We start from the raw sequence: 19,504 nt of genomic DNA on the forward strand, positions 1-19,504 counted from the left end.
CAGTGGTTGTACAGATCACATAGTGACGAACATCGATGCGTTCCTGGACTTTGTGCCCATTCAATCAGTGGTCAGAAATCCCAACGGAGAGGCTTCCAGAGTGGTGGGCAGAGGCTGTGTGAGGATCAGCATACCCTCAAACAAAGGGGAATTCCAATGCGAACTCAAAAATGTTCTGTGTGTGCCGGACTATTCTTCAAACCTCCTATCAGTCTCAAGATGCACGGAGTGGGGACATAGCTTCAGTTTCGAGAGAGGAAACAGCTGCATGAAACTCCATAAGGGAACTCGGGTAAAACTAACACAAGAAAATAATTTGTTTTACTTACCCTGCAGCGTTCTAGAATTCAAGATGAGTTCCAACAGCGTGAAACTTGACAGTGCAAGGAAGTGGCACAGACGATTGGGTCATTTGAATCAAGCGGATGTGGTCAGGAATGCACCAGAGACAGTGGGGGAACTCGATGATGTATGCAATGTGTGTGCATTGGCCAAGATCACAAAGACTCCAGTACCAAGAGTGGCAGAGACCCAAGCAGAAGGGAAGCTGGAGAGGGTGTTCACAGACGTGATGGGACCTTTCAGAGTAGAGTCACTGTCAGGGTTCCGGTTCTGCATTGTGTTTGCAGACCAGTACACGAAGTTTGTGTTTGTGGACTTGCTTAAGGCAAAGAGTGAAGCACTGGCCAGCCTGAAGAAATTTGTTCTCAGTGTGGGGACGCCCAAGAAGCTGAGGCAAGACAATGCGAAGGAGTTTCTCTCAGAGCAGTTCGAGACGTACTGCTTAGATGCAGGCATTCTACAGGAGAAGACCATACCAGAGACGCCACAACAGAATGGGTTAGCTGAGAGGTGCAACAGGACACTGCTGGAGATGGCAAGATGTTTGCTCATTGACTCAGGACTTCCAAAGATGATGTGGGGAGCAGCAATTCTTCACGCAGCAAGGATCAGAAACTTGGTTGTGAGACGAGGAGAAGAAAAATGCCCAGCAGAGCTGATGAGAGGTATAAAACCTAAGCTTCCAATTAGTAAATTATCTATTTTTGGTTGCACAGTCTTCATGAGGAAGAGGGACAGAGAAGTCAGCAAACTTGAACCCAAGGCACTGGAGGGAAAGTTTATGGGTTACACTGAAGGAGAAAACGGATACCTGGTGTACATACCCAACACACGCAAGGTGATGGCAGTTCGAGATGTGATCATCAAGGAGTCTGAAGTGGGCTCAATCCCTGACAACAAAGACACGGCGGACCTACTAGATGATGGGTCGGAACTGGGAATCTGCCACCCAGATGATGGTCATCAAGACGATGACAACAGAGAACGACAGGACACATCTACTGCAATAAAGGAGGAGTGGCATGACGCAGGGAGCGTGAATACTCAAGAAACAACACTGAGACAAGAGGCCTCGGATGCTGGAGAAACAGCACTAGATGAAGGATCTACTGCAACAAGAGGGAGTCACAGAGACTCAGAGTCACTAGAAGACAGTGACACAGAAGACTTCTCACAGTTAGAGACAGTTGGCTTCAATGAAGATGCACTGGAACACGCGGACAGAGCAGAGCCCAGACGAGGGACACGAGCAAGGAATGTTCCGCAATTTTTTGGAGAAGTCAGGACCCATCTTGTTGTGACTGAGGGCGACTATGTGGAACCCAAAACAGTCTACGAAGCCAAGCAAGGTGACGATTGGGACCAGTGGCACCGGGCAATGAAGGACGAGGTCAAGGCACTCCAAGACAACGAGACTTGGAACCTAGTGAGACCACCCACAGACAGGGACGTCATACCGGGCAAATGGGTTTACAAAGTGAAATTGGGACCCAGTGGTCAAGTGGACAAATACAAAGCGCGCTATGTGGCGAAAGGCTTCAAACAAGTGGAAGGACTGGACTACTTTGAGACTTTTGCGCCTACCTGTAAGCCAGAGACATTCAGGATTCTACTTCAGCTATCAGCGAAGCGGGGCCATGTGATGCACCAATTTGATGTCAAGACAGCTTTCCTGCACTCACCAATCGAGGAAGAAGTGTATCTGGAACAGCCACAGGAGTTTGTAAAACGCGGATCAGATGGGGAGAAGTTAGTATGTCGACTAAATAAATCAATTTATGGTTTGAAACAGGCTGCTAACAACTGGTACAAAGAGCTGGCAAACTTCCTACTGAGACAGGGGTTCACCAGAAGCAGGAACAATCACTGCTTGTTCGCAAGATCAGAAGCAGAGGATCACACCTTCATCTTGGTCTGGGTTGACGACATCATAGTAGCATCAAGAAGCATGACAGTGGTCTCTGATGTCAAGAAGGCACTAGAAGCAGCCTTTCACATGGAAGACAGAGGGAGACTACACTGGTTTCTGGGTCTAAGAATCAGACGAGAAGAGGGCAAAGTCACAGTCGACCAAGAACGCTACATAGAAACAATGCTTGAGCGGTTTCAAATCGATCAATGCAAACCCTCAATAACTCCAGCTGATTTGAATTTGAAACTTCAGACAGCACAGAACGGAGACGAAGAAGTGGACCAGAGGATCTACAGAAGCTTGGTTGGATCACTTCTGTATCTGGCCAAACAGACGAGGCCAGACATCATGTTCACAGTCAACATTCTGTCCAGACACATGAATGCACCTACCAATCAACACTGGATGTGCGGAAAACGACTTCTGCGATATCTTCAAGGTTCAAAAGGTTTAAAACTTACTTACACAAAAGAGGCTAGTTGTGATTTAGTGGGGGAAAGTGATGCAGACTGGTCTGGAGACGTGAACGACAGAAAATCAACAACGGGCTATTACTTCAAGCTCAACGGACGTGGCGCAGCACTCAGCTGGGGTGTCAAGAAGCAGGCCACAGTTGCTCTTTCTTCATCAGAAGCAGAATATCAGGGCATGGCAGCAGCAGTTCAGGAAGCACTCTACCTGAAACAACTTCTAGAGGATTTTGGCATCCAACGGAAACGTCCAATAGCAATTGGAGAAGACAACCAAAGTTGTATCAGACTCTGCCAAAACCCAGTCATGCACAAAAGGAGCAAGCACATCGAAACAAAGTTTCACTTCATCCGGGACAAAACGGAGGATGGGACTATTTCAATTCATTACGTTCCTACAGACAAAATGGCAGCGGACATCTTCACAAAGTCCTTACCCGTTTCGAAAGTGGAAACATTCAGAGCAGTTTTGATGGGAACAGACTCTACGCAATCAGCTCAAGTCTGAGTGGGGGTGTTAGAATTTCGATCAAACTATAGTCTTAAACTTAGTGAGAATTAGAAAGAAAGTTTGACTTACCAGATTAGAAAGACAAGCAATTTGATTTTGATCAAAGAAATTATATAAATGAATCGTCAAGAAATGGTGCTGAGAATCAATATTCGGTTCAAATTGGTGAATCTAGATAACTATTATTAGAGTTAGATTAAGTGATGTAAAATCTTCCCAGCATGTATTAAATGATGATGATATCTCCGGAAGTGTGAATGAATTCTCAGAAAAGTGCAAATGCATTCCATTTATGGTTCCCTTTGCGACTGATTTGCAGAAGCAAACCATATTGGGTAACCTTTGCGACCCCCACTATAAATCACGGTGCTAAGATTAGTTTTGTATCTTGACTTTTTCACACTGATAATGGGTATATATACAGCTGATTTTTGAGTCCTTTTTCATCCCCAAATTCAAATCACCATCTTGATCTAATAATCAGATCTCTCCTGTAAATCTCTAAATTCTACTGTAAAATATCATTTTGTTTTTCTCTCATTTTTTTGAGAAATTAATTCTTTTACTTTGTTAAAAACGCTTTTTATTCCGCTTGCGAAAGTCCATAACCCAACAAATTGAGTATCTGCTTGATATTGATTGAAATGATCTTGATTCAAAGTTTCCCATTTTTCAACGCAAGCACAATATACAGAAGTAGGTAAAAATTTTACAGAGAATTAACTTTTAATCTTAACAGCTAAAAAGAAAGAACTTAAAAGTCAATAACTTTGAAGAAATAGATGGAAACAGTTTCAAAATAAATGCCTGCAGTCCATCGCTTAAAATATAGACCAAGGTATTTTTTAAACTGCCATAAGCTAACACTAAACTGATTGTTTTCAAAAAATGGCCAAGAGCTTTATTAATGCACATATGCCCTCAAGAAAATATTTCCGACTGTATACTGAAAAATCATGTTTGCATGCTTTTGTCCCTAAAAGAAGGTTCAAAATTCTTCTGTTCTACTTGCAGCTATTATTGAGAATCCCATTACACAATTAGAGAAACATCTGAATGGGGTCATTAATGGTTGTTTCTAAAAAAAATTTAAAGTATCTTCAGATATTAAAATCAAACCAATATTGCTACATATGTTGCAACTCTTAGAAAACAGGGCAGTCAATTGCAGTCATAGCATCCTGAACAATGATAACATCGCTCTCCCAGGCTCAGCTTCGAACCTTCCAACATCAAGTTTAAACTTTGGCATACACAAGCGAACACTAAAAATTTTTACCCGAACAGTTTCAAAAGGCAGTTTGCATGAAAAAGTTTTTCTGAAGAACAGAAATCTGAAGCACAATTCAATGCAAAGAAATTTCTTGGTAAAGCCATAAATCCCATCAAAGACGTTATCTAAGCCGTTTTTTTAATTAGACAAGATGGACCCAAACAAAACCTAATACAATTCATTTTATTGGATAATTTTACGGTCAACTAAATTTCACTCTTTTTATGTGTTGAAATTGTGATACTGCGTGTTGTCCAACCTATTATCAGTATTTGCGCTATCCGAATAAATCAATGCCTATTTTATAAGTCTTTTTTAATTAATTTTTTTCTCTGCTCAACTATAATTTTTTGCAAAACTTGATTTTTTACTTAAACTACGAGAAACGTTTTTTAGAGAGTTTGCGTTCTGTGCATATTTTGGCCGTGAACGGGGCATCCATAGGGAGCTCACGGAGACTTTTGAACTTAATTCAAATTCTCTGAGTACATGTCTTGTTCGAGTGATCGAAATAATGACTGAAAAACTCGGTGCTGAGACTTTAAACTTCATTTTCAAAAGCTTATATGCTACAGATTTACAATAATAGTGCTTATGTTTATTTTTTTTTGGAGTCACACACAAAACAATTGAGTTTAAAAGATACTGTGATGTTACTTAAGTTACATCGTTTTCTTTATTAATGCTTTGCTAAACTTGCCCCATTGACAAATTGACCCTCTGCGAATTCTGTGGCATTCGATTCTCCTTGATCAGGTCCCAGCCATTCATCATCAGCAATCATAACCCCATCTTTCATCCCAATAGAGTAGGTCTCCCCTATAAAGTCAAGGTCGCATACCTCTCCCCCTGTAGCCAACCCTTCAATCACTGAGTGTCTGGGCAGTGTAGTGTACACTTTTTCACTTCCATCCTCAGTAATGTTTTCTGGCCATGAGAAAGTCTCGGTTGCGTCGATAGTGTAGCCTCCTATTTAATGAAAAGATAAGGATAATTAACCAATTTTCATGATTTTCTAAAGTTCCCAGGTTTACGCCACGACTTATAAAAAGACTCCAAAATTCTGATGGTGAAGGTTTTTATTGACTAAATTTACACAGTCGATCTTTGGATTTATTCTGTTTGGGCTCCTCAGTGTTTTTTATGACCCCCAGTTACTATGTTGTTGTATAGCACGTTACTATGTAAGAAAATAGCACGTGCACCGGGGGGTCATAAAACATTGGGGGGTGGCGGTGGCGAAACAGAATAGATCCCGATTTTCCCACTTAAAGGCGAGGAAAAATCTTTTCATGGGTTGAGCAAAAGTCTTTTCATAAGTTTTTTCGTTGAAACCTGGGCTTCTCCTGAATCAGAATTTTAATGGTGTGATTGAATAGCCAGTTTAAAAAACTTTTTTTAGCATAATTGAAAAATTGAAATGTAAATTCATGGGATCTATTCTGTTTTGCCCCCCCCCCCCCAGCGTAGTGAGCATAAATCATTTATGACCCCCAGGCGCACGTGCTATTTTCTTACATAGTAACGTGCTATATAACAACATATAATTTGTAACTGGGGGTCATAAAAAACACTGGGAGGGGGGGGGGGCGAAACAGAATATATCCAATTCGTGTTCTCAACGTGACATTTTTTGCAACAGTTTTATATTGAATGGCATAATTTCGAAACTAAGATACAGTTCTCAATATTGCCTCTCAAACAACTTTCAAACACTACTCTCTAGACAATGTTGCCACAAAACTCGGTTGACTGGAAGTAATTAGTTTAATTGTAATGAGCTTCTTCCCATTAGCCATAATGAACAAGAAGTGTTTTCATTTGTTTTCCCTTCAAAAATCGAAAATTCTGATATATCAATTTCAATTTAAAAAAGCAGATTTTTGATAGGCTAGTGGTTAGATCTTTAGACTCGCATGGAATAGAGCAGCAATTTGATGACTACCTCTTAAGCAACAGTACAAAATTGCACGTGGATTTTTGAATTCAAAAATGGGGTCTTTCCTCTTATAGCCCCCCCCCCCCCATAAAATTATAGCCCCCATTATGGTCTAACTACCATTATTGGGGGGGCTATAGGTTATCTGACCGCTAAGCTGGGGGGGGGGGGGGGGTTATAATAAAAAAGACCCAAAAAATGCACACTCATGAAAATATGCTTGCTCTACTCATGATTATCTAGTCAATGTCTGGACCCTATCTTTGTAATTCAATTTTTTGAGTTCAGCAAAAGTTGACCAGAGCAACCGAGCCAAACTAGATTTTAGCGTGGTTAATTTAAGTCCAGCAAAATTTGAGTCCACAAATTTGGGCGAATAAGAAGTGGAGCTCATTAATTTAGTCGAGGTAAAATACAGCAGCTTGATAAAATTCAGCCAGAGTCATATCATATGCTCTTTGCGTCGAGCACGGTCTCTTCATCCGCGAGATCTAACGTCAAAGGTCTAAACCTGAGCCCAAGCTAGCAATCAAGCTCGGGGAACATAAATGAATAAATCGAAAAGGTCTTTCCATTTAGGGTCGCAGCAGAGTGGATCACCTTATAAACGTAATTTGAGGGTTTTATTTCGGGGTAATCACTTCCGATTATCTCACTAGACCTAACGTTTTCAGCAACAAACACAAGACCTCTCAAAAGCATAAAATGAAAATTACATCTCTGAAATAATTGAAAAAAATTACGCAATAATGAAAGGTCCTGATACAGCTAATCAAAAATTCTTTTATTCAACTTTAGTTGGTGCAAAATCTAAATGGTTTCAAATTAAAGCAATTCAAATTGAACAGTGAAGCTAAATAAAAAAGTTTCTGTACAACGAACGAGCATCTGAACAACTTTTGTCATAAAAGACAGAAACTTTGCCTAGTTTTATTTTGACCAGATTTAAAATAAAGTTCAGACACTGGTGAGCATTATCTTTCACGTCAATTGCAGACTGCAGCAATTATTTGTAATGAAGTCACAATACTTTGCGAGAGATTTTCAAGTCACATTGATCACAATTCCAGCATATGAACTTGTTGATCCGCATGATCGTACAAAAAAGCTGCTGATATCCATGATCTTCAAGAGCAGTCCAATTGCGAAATTTACAAAAAACTCGATTTTAGCATTTGATTTATAGATACGATTTAAATGTTTTTAGAAACTTCCTGTACTAAAACAAAATGTGTCTTTTATTTTTATTTTCTCATCACAAATGATCTCCCAAGAAAATTAACGCGGCTGTCAATTGATGCTCAACAAATGGCAATTTAAATAGTAAGCAGTAACAATAAAATGGTATATTTTTTCAGACAGAAAAACGTATATCTAATATTTTAATCTAGACTCCTGAAATGTAGATTTCATCTTGATAAGCTTTATCGAATTGATAGTCTGGGTTTTTTGATTGAATAGAAAAGTTAAATTCTGAAAAGGACTGCTAGCAGTACCTTAATTAATCCGTATCGTTCTAATAGATTTCCATTGTTTCAAAACTTTTCTCCAAGAAAAAAATGAGACTTGAAGTTGTCAAAAACTTTCACATTTCTCTTCCTTTAACTTCAGCCTTTGGATACGCCTATTAGCGTAAATATGCATTAAGTTTTTTTAAAGCCCCTGATCAGTTCACTTTAATGGATATAAAAATTTGCATGAAATAAAAAAGAACATAAGATTTCGTTTTTATCAATTTTTTTTGTTTTTACAGAACATTAATGAATATTGGGATTCACAACCTATGATGGATAGATAACAGATAGTGTGTCTGAAATAAGCTCTCTATGAAACGTTTCAAATCAAAGAAACAAGAAATAAAATAAGAGGTGAAAAGGTATGATTTCACTAATTCTTTCGGTTTCAAAAAGCTCTATTGAAATCTTGCATTCTAATACGCAATTTATTCGGGATTTATCTTTCAATGTCGTTAAATCTATATTAGGCAAAAAAGTTTCTCAAAAAATAAAAATTCCTTCAGTTTAAAACAGAGAGTACCGTCAGTCAGAAGCCAAGCGTAAAAAGTGTGACTTCTGTAAATTCACAATCGCATAAGAAAGATAAAACGAATTATCAATTCGTATCTGCAAGACTCCAGAATGGTCGCGAAAAAGTAGACTCAAGCCACTTCTGACTAAGTATTGACTGTTAATCTGTTTAATTCAATAAAAACTCAACTATGAATCAAATGATTTTGGAGATAAAATGAAAGGAAAAAACGTAAGAACCGATTAATTGCTGTGAGAGTTTGCCACATATTGGTATTTCAGCACAGATATCATAAAAACACTGTGCCATAAGAAAACTGTTTACCAAAAAGTTAACACAAAATATCCAAAGCTATGCGAAACGAAGCAGGCCGAGAAAACTTTAAGCTAGACATTAAAATTGAATTACATCAGAGTTCAATTGAAAACTTTCCAAATTACTTGGGTTCTTTGGTTTCAGAGACAACCAAACTCAATTGTTGCTTGATCGACCACTTAATTTACAAATATTGGTGAACAAAGTAACAGAATTGTGCATGCGGATAAACGTCTCCAAACATCTGCAAAAACACAAAACTTGTCAAGACAGAAATCTTCAAACATAAAAACCGGAAAAAACAATCTGCTAAGAGCACAAACAACGCGAGACAGGCAAAGAAACAAGGAGACAAAAATATAGAAATTTTGACATAATATACTGGTTTTTATGGCGAGAAAATATCAAAAAGTTTAATTTGTATATAAGCAACAAAAAATCTTTGCGAGAAACATTATCAGCAAACATTTAACTTCCCCAATAGAAAAAATCTTCTGGAAAAAACACTTTTACGACAAAACCTTCAACGCTTTTTCAAGAACGGCAAAATGAAGAAAAGTGTTCCAATTTTGCATATAAAGGTTTTGAAACAGCTTGAATTGATCTTTAATTCTCCGATGGGTGAACAAACATATTTTTTGAAATAAGTTAAAAAAACTATTTCAGCAGACAAAATTAGAAAGAATTTATTAACCGAATTGAAAATGCCGCACGTGAAACAAAAGTAGTTTTTATTTTCCTTTACGTTTTTTCGTTGTTCCTCAGGATGAAGCATGGATAAAAAACAAAAATTCTTCTGTTTTTGCTCAGCAGAAGTACTTGGGACGCCAGTATTGTAAAATTAACATCTTGAATAATATCGTTTTTAGTACCCGATGTCGGTGGAACCCTTTCCGCGGCAAGAAAAGTTGATACCGATCTTCCTGCTTTGTTTTTCGTAAGCCTAATATGCAAACCGGCCTAGAGTTTTTGAAAGGAAGAAGCCGTCGCATATGAAAACCAATTCATGTTGTCTTCGACTTTAAAATTCTCTTTTAGTTTCTAAAAAAAAGAAAACGTCTTAGAAGAAGGAAAATAACGTTACATTTCTGATTGAATAAAACTTGATTTCAATTTTGCTATACCTTTTGTCATTCCAAAAATTAAAAACTAATGATCAAAAGACTTCGAAGCAATTAAAAGTAATCTGATCTAAGAGCAATAAAGCATTGTTATCATAAAACAATATCACTCAATGTTTCGAAAAAATGCATGAAACGAACATAGCCGGCAAATTGCTGGAAGCTGACCTTCTTGACGTAAAATGGAATTGAAACAGAAAAGACAAAAATGAGAAAAATAAATCGACAGAATTTTTCTTAGTCTAAATTTTTTATTTGATTTACAAATTCGTATAAAATCTATAATTACACCTAGTTGGGCTTCTAAACTCAACGCTATTAAGCAAAATACTAATGCCAGCTGACAATCGCTTAAATTAACTTTGATAACCTAAAGCACTATGGCGTAATGACCAGGAATTATATTCTTATCCAGAGTCTTTTGTTTTTTTTTTCTGTTTTGCTCGTTTTTTTGAACGTATTCACTACATTGCGTATTTTATTGTGTGAAAGAAGTTAAAATTCATTCAGTTGAAACAGCGAGTGAGGTAAGACAGAGGTCAAAAGTGAAAATCGTGTCCTATGTAAAACGAAAAACCTGTTCAAAAGTTAAAAGCGAATTTAAAAAAGTTTATCTGCTTAAAAAACAAGACCTAGAGTGGACTATGAATGGATTGGAAAAACCATTTAGAAAAAAATCCGATTAAAACAATTGGAGAAATGTTTAAAACCACAGTCAAAATGCTGCAAGTGAACGAAAAACCAGTAGTGAGAAGGCGAAATTTTGTTCAAACACTATTTTCTCACTCCACGTTAAAAAAAAGCAAAAAATATCACACCGCTAATCCATCCGCTGTGTTGTTCCCCTTCCTGATTTAGCGTGACCGAAATCCTTACTCCAATTTGACTTCAAAAATCACGAAAATACGTGAACACGTCTTGGAGAATTACATAGCCCTAATATTCCACAATCCACTCGAAACAGAAAACAACTTACACTAGCCAACCACTAATATATAAAATCATAAATATCATTATACTGCATAATATGAAAAAAACAACCGGAGTAACCAATTTATCAGGGAAAATTTAAATTAAGAAAACATTTTTATGGAATTGATTGTATAAGTCGCGACTCCAGAAGCATTGCATATTATAGATTGTCTGGCATATTTTAATTTAGTTCAACAATGGACTATCTTTAGGATAACAGTAACCGACAAAACATCCTTTAAAACCAGAAATGTCAAGCGAAAAAATAGTCAAAATTTAAAATAGTTAATACAGAATTAATAAACAAAATAAGAAAAAAAAACTTTATGTTTTTTAATAATAATCCCTTAGAATTGCAAATTCTCAATAACTGTTTTCAACATATCTTATAATTCCGATTGAAACAATTAGAAAAAAAATGTAAAAACCAATGTCAAAATGCTGCCTGTGAACAGAAAACCATTAGCGCGAATTCGGTTGATTTATTGAGCACGTATTTAACACCCAAACGGATTGTTAAACACTTAAAACAGGAGCAAGAACGAAAATTTACAAAAACTACAGAATTTATTAATTTATATTACGAAAATACATGCCAAAAGTTTGTTCCCGCATAGTAAACATATCTTTGTGAACAACTCTAACTAAACAGTTAAACATGAAACAATTATTGTGAAAAGCAGAACAAACGGAGGACTAAAGCAAAAAACCCAAAAAACAGAAAAAATAAGCAAAAAGATCTTTCAAATTAGACTTTTTAATTTAATAGAAAAAACATAAACCGAAACGGCCGAAATCAAACATGGAAACATGAAAAGTAAGAAAAAACGCTAAAAAGGCGTCTAAAACGGCGAAACCACAAAAAATGCCAAAGATTGCATATAAAATACTCACATATGACAGAGATGTTCAAAAATGCTCCCAAACTTATAGTAGCATGTTACTTTGGTTTAGAAAAACCATTTAACCTAAAAAGTAAAGTAAGAACTGAAAAATCGCTTCAAAAAACCGCATGTGATCGAAATACTTCGCTCATTTAGCGAAATATTTTTCACCCCTATTTTTGTCGCTCTCACAAAAACGCTCTATGAACAAAGATCACAATCACTCTCTCTTTTCTTCAATTCGTTCAGCCGTTTGACATAAACATTTAGTTTTCAGGTGCGGCATTGACTTTTACTACCTGTTTTAAATACATTAAAAAAACTATCGATCAAAAAAAGACGCTCCACCAATACTCCACTTCGAGTCGTAAAAAATACAGTTCCCCGATACAATTCAAAATCTTTGAAATGTAAAACGCCAAGGGAAGGTCAATAATAGTCTCAGCTATCGCTTTGCGGCTATTAAACATATAGGAGAAATGAAATCTGGTAATAAAAAGCACAAATTTGCTCGAAAATTTGCGACCGGTAAACGCCCGTAATGATATTGCAACTAGGGTTTTATTCATTTGAAGAGTATTCGTTTCCTCAAGTTTTTATTCCTTAAACAACGACTACATTTCTCAAAAAAATGGCAAAACGCTAACCTGTAAAAGCGGTGAACTGTGTATAATTACTGTCTTTAGCATTTGTGGTCAAATTGCCCACTATCATCGTGCAAGGACGGTCCAGTTTCTCCCCGTTGTATTTTAGCAGATCTATCTCAAAGGTGGTCTCTGTTTCATTAAGAGTCACATTGTGAATGTACTCAGTGAAGTCAACCTCCCCTGTGGTTTCATTGCGAGAGTCCAAGATGAAAGCGACAATCGTTACTTCAGTGGCGGGACTGGAGAGACTGAAGGTGAACTTGGATGAGTCTGAGTTTTCGTTAACATAGTAGGCAAATGTTTCATTTGTCGATTCAGTTTCAGTTTCGGTTTCAGGTTCTTCTGGCCGCCAGGTACCAGGCGGCCCTAAACACGACAAAAAGTCTGTAAGCTGAACAAAAGGATTGACATCATGAATCTGTGCGTGGCACAGAAGTTTTGATTCTTCCAACAGATTACAAAACATCGTATTACTTCTATGGGTACGCATTTGAATCCAAAAATGATCCAGCAAAAACCAGAAATAATTTTTTTTGTCGCATCAAGTTTCCAAAATAGACGCAAAATGAAGATGCGAATTTCCGGAAGAAATGAAAATTATACATTTTTTAAGAATGTGATATTTATGGCTTATTCTAACCTCTTACTTTTCACGACGAGTGACAAAAGATCAATATTGGGTTCATTGTTTTTTTGTCACATTTATTTTTGACACTTCTTCATTGGCTCAGCTAGTGTGCTGTTGTTCACACGATTTTACGAATGATTTCAAGGTCATTAAAATGTATATCAGCAAATTCATACATTTCGAACTGGTTACATGACAAAATAACCAATGCCATTATACCCAATCTGTTCCCTTTGATCTTTTCGTTCAATAATCCGATTACAAATTACCACTATCGAAATTACAAGTATGTTTTCTCGCATTTAAGTTGATAGTTTAATCAAATGCTCCAACTAAAGATAATAGTAAAGAGAACTGTTATGACAGTTACAACGATAGGATAAAATATTGGGTATATTTTGGGTATTTTGTCACATTGCGTCTTTTGTCTTGACACCGTTTAATTATGAAATAATAGAAGTGGACAAATATGTTTTATTTTCACATTTTAACTAAAAATAACTGTGAAAAGTTTTGTTGGATATATAAAAAAACTACAAGAAAATAAACTCATACCCTTTGACTGATATACTTGGTTTTTAGTTCATGTTGCAAAAATTGACCTCAAGACAATGCATGTAAAAGTCCTTTAAAAACACTTTGAAGTTTACATTATAAGAGTTTGCAACGGAAAACCTAGTGCAGTTTCAAAACATTTTTATGTTGTTTTACTATGTCCATATCGTGGCCAAAAACGAGCGCAAATACGTCGAATATCGGGGTTGCTGAGGCTGATAAAAATCGGGACCCAGGTCGAGGTGTGCCTTAATGATCAGACCCATCCAGACTAAAATCGGTCATGATCAGAGCCATCCAGACCATAATCAGCCATGAACAGCTCGTTTTTAGAAATTGTTCTCGTTTTTACCTCGTTTTAAAAATTTTGCTCGTTTTTACCGCGTTTAAAAATTTCTGCTCGTTTGTAATTTTTTTCAGTAAGAAAGAATTCCAAAGTCTGGTTATAGACTTAGGTTTTAATTATGAAACAACTTTTAAGAACCAAAGTTTTCTCTGGGACTTGTAAATTAAGAGCAAAAAAATTGACAATTGATGACTGATGTATTTGCTCGGACTCAATTCTCCTATAGTTGTTTGTTTGTAACTCCACCGTAGCCATTTCCCTGCCCATTTGAGAGAAGGAGGAGGGGAACACTCCCAAAACATACTGGAAAATCTCAAAAAGTTGTTCGTTAGATCATCTGTATATATTTTCCGACAGTATTTAACCTATTGCATACTTTTGCTCGTTAATGATCAGATTTTAGCTCATTAATGATCAGAAATTAGCTCGTTAGTGATCAGAATTTAGCTCGTTAATGATCAGACTTTAGCTCGTCAATGATCAGAATTTAGGCAGACTTTGACTAGGAAGCTCGTTCATGTAGGCAGATTTTATTATGACGCTCTTCCATGTAATCATAACGCACTTCATCCACCCCCCCGTGTGCGTTTTTAATTGTCTGATCATTAACACACACCTCGACCTGGGGACCGAATATGAGCTACAGTCAATGATACCAAGATTGACGCTTGTAAAAAGATTAGAAGACAAAATTTTTAATTTTTTTTAAGAAACCGGCAGTAGCTCATGTAAATCGCGGGATATATTTATGTGTAAACAAAAAACGACCATATTTGAATATTTCATCAATAGGAAACAATGAATAACGAGACTTACAGAATCAAAAACTGTTTCTGAAAAATAAAATTGCTTTGCTTGTAACTGATACAAATAGAAAAAGTTAATATAAATATGAGTCACAAAATTCTATTTCCGAATAGCACTACTTTTATGCTACCAAAAGACAATGGATAGGTAAGTTTTGATTAATTGTTAAGAGTTCGAGATGATATTTGTGCATATTTCCGACGCTGTTTTTACATAAACGCCTTTTAACAAGTGAACAAATGCCTAACCTCAGGAATGCATTTTAATGGTAATTTTTGAGTTTACAAGACAGCACAGAAATTGGTGAAAAACAGACAAAAATTAAGGTGAGTGCAAAGTAGTCAAAATTGGAAATCTTGAAATTTCTTGAGGGCTTGTTCACTTGATTCCGATAGCTTTCAAATGATAGTATATATCTCAGGCTTAGATCTCCCAATAGATTGAAAATTATCGGATCAAAAAATCATTATGACCAGCATATAGACTCCAAAAGTCTGGGATCAATTGTCGACGAAATGTTGACTTACTGTGAGGAAAATTACGCTCACCCATCGATACGAAACCTGATGCACCTTGATAATACCCATGCTAGATCTTGGTAAATCTTTCCATGATCTTGACATAGTACTTACCATGAAAATATCAAAATTGGTACGAACTTGTTAGATAATTGCAGGGGTATCAAGAAACAAGATGTTTGCAAGATAACCTAGAAAAACAATGACATGAAAAGATACACCAAGAATTAAAAGATAAAGAGCGCCTTTAAACAAAGTTAGCAAGAATTCACATGATTTTGCACGAATTATCAACATTTATCACAAAATATCTGGAAGTATCAAGAATTGTCGGAAAATTCAGCGCCATTAGTTCATTAACCTGCAATTGAGCCTACCTTTTTCCAGGATGATTAAATATGTAAGTAGTTGCAAGCTCAGTGTGTACATAATTAACGGTATGTACAACTAATATCCCATATAAACCTATAAAAAAAACAAGCAACCTCACATTCAAAAACTACCAAAAAAAGTTTTGAAACGTTTTTTGAGTGACAACTTAGTTTATGGCTGAATATTTAGTTAATAGAAAAACAACCAGTTTAAAGATAAAAGTTGCCACTGATCCCCTTTAACCTCATTTTGTACTTGAGTTCTCAGAACATTTTTGTTTTCTTTTCTAGGGACGAGAGCATCGAGCAGCGATCAAAACAGATAAAAAGTGTTATACACATATTTCAAAAAGTTGTCCAGGGATGCAAAAAAATTTTTTTTGGTTTATCTTTATGAAAACCTAACAAGATCTTTACAGGATTTACATTGAAATTATGGAATTTCAAGTTCTCGGCAAGATTTTTAATGTTTTGCTAATGATATCAATACAATGCGTGTTTTATAAAGGTCTATCAAGTTTAAATTCCTTGGGCATTCTGGTCTAGAGATAAAAACAATCTTGAATTGGTTCTGATTTATTATTGCATCTTTTTTTAAAAAAAACTGGTTGAATTTCATTTAGAAAGAGAATTCAGCAGTTTATCATGAAAAATGCACCCCAATTTTATTGCAATTTAGAGGCATGTCTTGAATCCAAATACATTTAAAACCTAACGTAACAATTCAATTCAATTAAATTCAATTCTTATTTGAAATCAGACAGAGAGTCGCAATCGATCCCAGGCTTCCTTCTTCATAATCAGACAGAACCTAATTAGGAAACAGACAACAACTGGTTGATCAACAGACAATGCCTTTAGCACGGTCATAGAGAGCCTCAAAATAATCATCACAATATCCTCGATAGATCAGAAATCATATTTTATTGTATTGAATAGATAAAAAACAATAAATTTTACGATTTCAAGATTTTACGCAAAATGATAAAAGTGATGATTTATGAAGTGCTTAAATTCTCAAAATTCACCTGCGGGAACCGCAAATTTGCAAAAAAAAAGAAACATTAGAAGGCACAACTTTTTTCAAGAAAAATTAATGAATCGAAGGATGATAAAATTTACCTCAAACTTGATAAGGTTTTTATTTTTTTTTGTGAGTTAATACTCGGTTAAGGTGAGTTAGTACCCGGCCAATTACCTGTTGGCATCTCCTCAGTAATAAAAAACCTTGTGCACAAAAATTGATCAACACTAACAAAAAATCAATCAATCTATCCATATATATTATAAACCTCACTCAATTCACCTCCTAACCTAAATAATTATGCTACGTTCTGCTCCACTTGAGTGTTATCTTTCTCTCTCAATTATTTCTGGATGTTCTCCAGCTCGTACGCGTGCTTCTCACGGCCGATGGCTTCTCCTGTGCTTAGGGGTACTCAACCTTATCAGTTCTTATCAGAAACAAGAACGTTGTTGTTTAATTTAGAGCATTTTTACGTAACGTATAACTGCAACGCAAGCCGTACAAAATTGATAACGAGTTTTAACTTTTTTTATGGATATGTTTGCTGGAGTTGACTGGAATTCCGTGGTTTTACTTCGTTTGCTAATTTCAGGCCTCAGAAAAACTCATGTTTCGTGTTGCACAATCTTTTTGCGAGCAGGTTAGTTTTTAAACTATCCTGAGTTCTAACTTTTTGTCCTATTTATCCTTTTGTTGACTTGGCTTCCAATTAGGTGGTAGTTTTCTTCGCCTTCTAATTAATTTTTAACATCTCCCTTTATGACTACACTAATAGAAACAATCAGTGAAAACTGAGGTATTTGTCAACATTATATTTCCACTCTAAATTTAACTCTGGAGCATTTAGTTTTTACAAAACGTCTTCTACTTTATTGCTAACTTCTTTTGAGAAAAATTGTTTTACCTCGGTAAGATTACAGAAGTTCTTGTAAAGATAGATTTTCCTAGCGTAAATTTCAATTAGAATCTTTGTTTTTTCCAATTTTCAGCTGATATATTTGATTCGATTGACAAGAAATGAATATAAGTATTCCAACAAATGTTCCTAATGTTTTTTACCGGATTAAATCTGCCATAAAAAATCAGTAAATTCAATTTAGTTTCTTCAAATTTAATTCTTCAAGCTTGTCTTCTCCTTCACTCTATGAAATATGTTTTTTATTGTTATGGCAGCCAAAGCGCTTGGTTGTTATCCCAAGAAGCTAAATTTTGCAAATTTTGAGTGGAAGCGTCAATTTTTAATGATGAAATATCACTGTTCAAACAAAGTGGAAAAAGACCATTGATAAATCCATTTTTACGCACAGTTTACTTTCTTTCTTGAGGGCTCAAAAGAGTTCTTCAATTATTGTCTCTTTCTTTGTTTTAAAAACGAAATTAACAGCTGAGCGATACCGGGAGAAGCTAGGAGTTTTTCTCGTTGCGCACTTAATTGATCGGGCAGAACCTATCGAAGTTTCATGCAAATAGGATTTTGTAAAGTCTCCTTTTTGAGGGGTGGGGGTGGTGCAGCAAATTTTCGGGCATTTGTATTTGAAACAAGTGAACTCTCCTCTGCCAAAGTTCTTTCGTCTATCTGACCACTTAATTACTTTGCAAATTAGCTCCAAAACTTCAAAATATTCAAAATTAGCTCCAAAACTTAGCAAAATAAATATTCAAAATTAGCTCCAAAACTTAGCAAAATAAATGATATTTCAATAGGTTCAATGTCATGTTTCGACTTGACAATTTCCTCATCCTTTTTAACAATTTCCACCTCCCTGGTTCTTGATGACCGACATCCAGGGCGAACTCCATAAGATCTTACTGACTGGCGGTGTTTATACATTAAGAGGATCTTAGATGGAGATGCTATTGTATCACGTTGATTATCAGAACAAGCACTGACAATGAACAGAAAGGTCACCAGGAGGATCATTGTTAGTCTTTTTATTTATCGGATGTAATGTTCAGAAAAAAATCACGCAATGGAAAAAATATTACGTGGTTTTTTAAGCTACGGAGCCTCGTTAATAAGCGAAAGGTACCCTGCTAATGATCGGACGGTACCTAGTGACAAATTAGCCATCAATGTGTTAGTGCTTAGACGGGGGCTCTGCTAAACAGTCATAGGCTGTATCCTAAAAGTCGGGACTGTACTCGGTCATTTATCAGATAGATCACCATGAATGATCATAATGTACCTCCGTTTTAATCCTGCGGTATCTCGTTAATGTCTAAAGCAGAAAAAACGTTGACGTGCCAAACACAAAAAGCGGCCTCTGATCAGACCAGTTCCAGACACTCGACTCTAACCAGAATCAAACATCAAACAGCCTCAGGTAAATCCTCTGCGAAATTGGTGCCCACAAAAATCGCGCAACTATCAATTTTTTTCATAGCGTTTAGAAGGCCTTTAGGTTGGGTCACAATATACCCAGTGTGGCATCCAGTTTTTCTGATCTGGGTCGCTTTGGTCTGGCAAGTCAGCGTGTAATATGTCGATAGACAGAATTGACTTCTGTCCTCATCCGTATTTTAAGAGCGTGCAGATACCCCCATGCGCTTGATATGCGCCAAGATTTCAGCCTGGTACTTTTTCATAAATAGTTGAAAAGTATTTGTAAAGTTTGCACAAATTTTTATTAGTGCAAACTCCACGAACCGGGCCGAGGATTTTCACCAAAAATAACGGAGAAAAGAGCAAAAAGTGTAATAACAAAAAACACCCCTATTTCTCCGCTTAATTAAGGGTGGAAGAGTGTAATTTTTAGAGTGTAAAAAAATAAGACTGGATTAGGTCTGGTGAACGCACAAAATTCTGAACATGGACGCAGGAAAAATTGTGAAGACACA

At 36.3% G+C, this 19,504-nt stretch overlaps 1 protein-coding gene across 5 annotated transcripts in view; it reads right to left on the reverse strand.

Moving 5' to 3' along the window:
* The window catches only part of LOC142335897 (uncharacterized), a 133,428-nt gene that overhangs the window by 54,567 nt on the left and 59,357 nt on the right, over positions 1 to 19,504 (reverse strand). For all 5 annotated transcript variants that reach the window (XM_075384253.1, XM_075384256.1, XM_075384257.1 and 2 more), the window contains 2 exons: positions 12,415 to 12,780; positions 5,209 to 5,477 (listed from right to left, as the gene is read on the reverse strand). In XM_075384253.1, the coding sequence (XP_075240368.1) occupies positions 5,209 to 5,477; positions 12,415 to 12,780 (635 nt within the window). The remainder of the gene's footprint in view (positions 1 to 5,208; positions 5,478 to 12,414; positions 12,781 to 19,504) is intronic.

Source organism: Convolutriloba macropyga, chromosome 3, assembly GCF_964194025.1.
Source record: "Convolutriloba macropyga chromosome 3, txConMacr16.3, whole genome shotgun sequence".
Classification (NCBI taxonomy): domain Eukaryota; kingdom Metazoa; phylum Xenacoelomorpha; order Acoela; family Convolutidae; genus Convolutriloba; species Convolutriloba macropyga.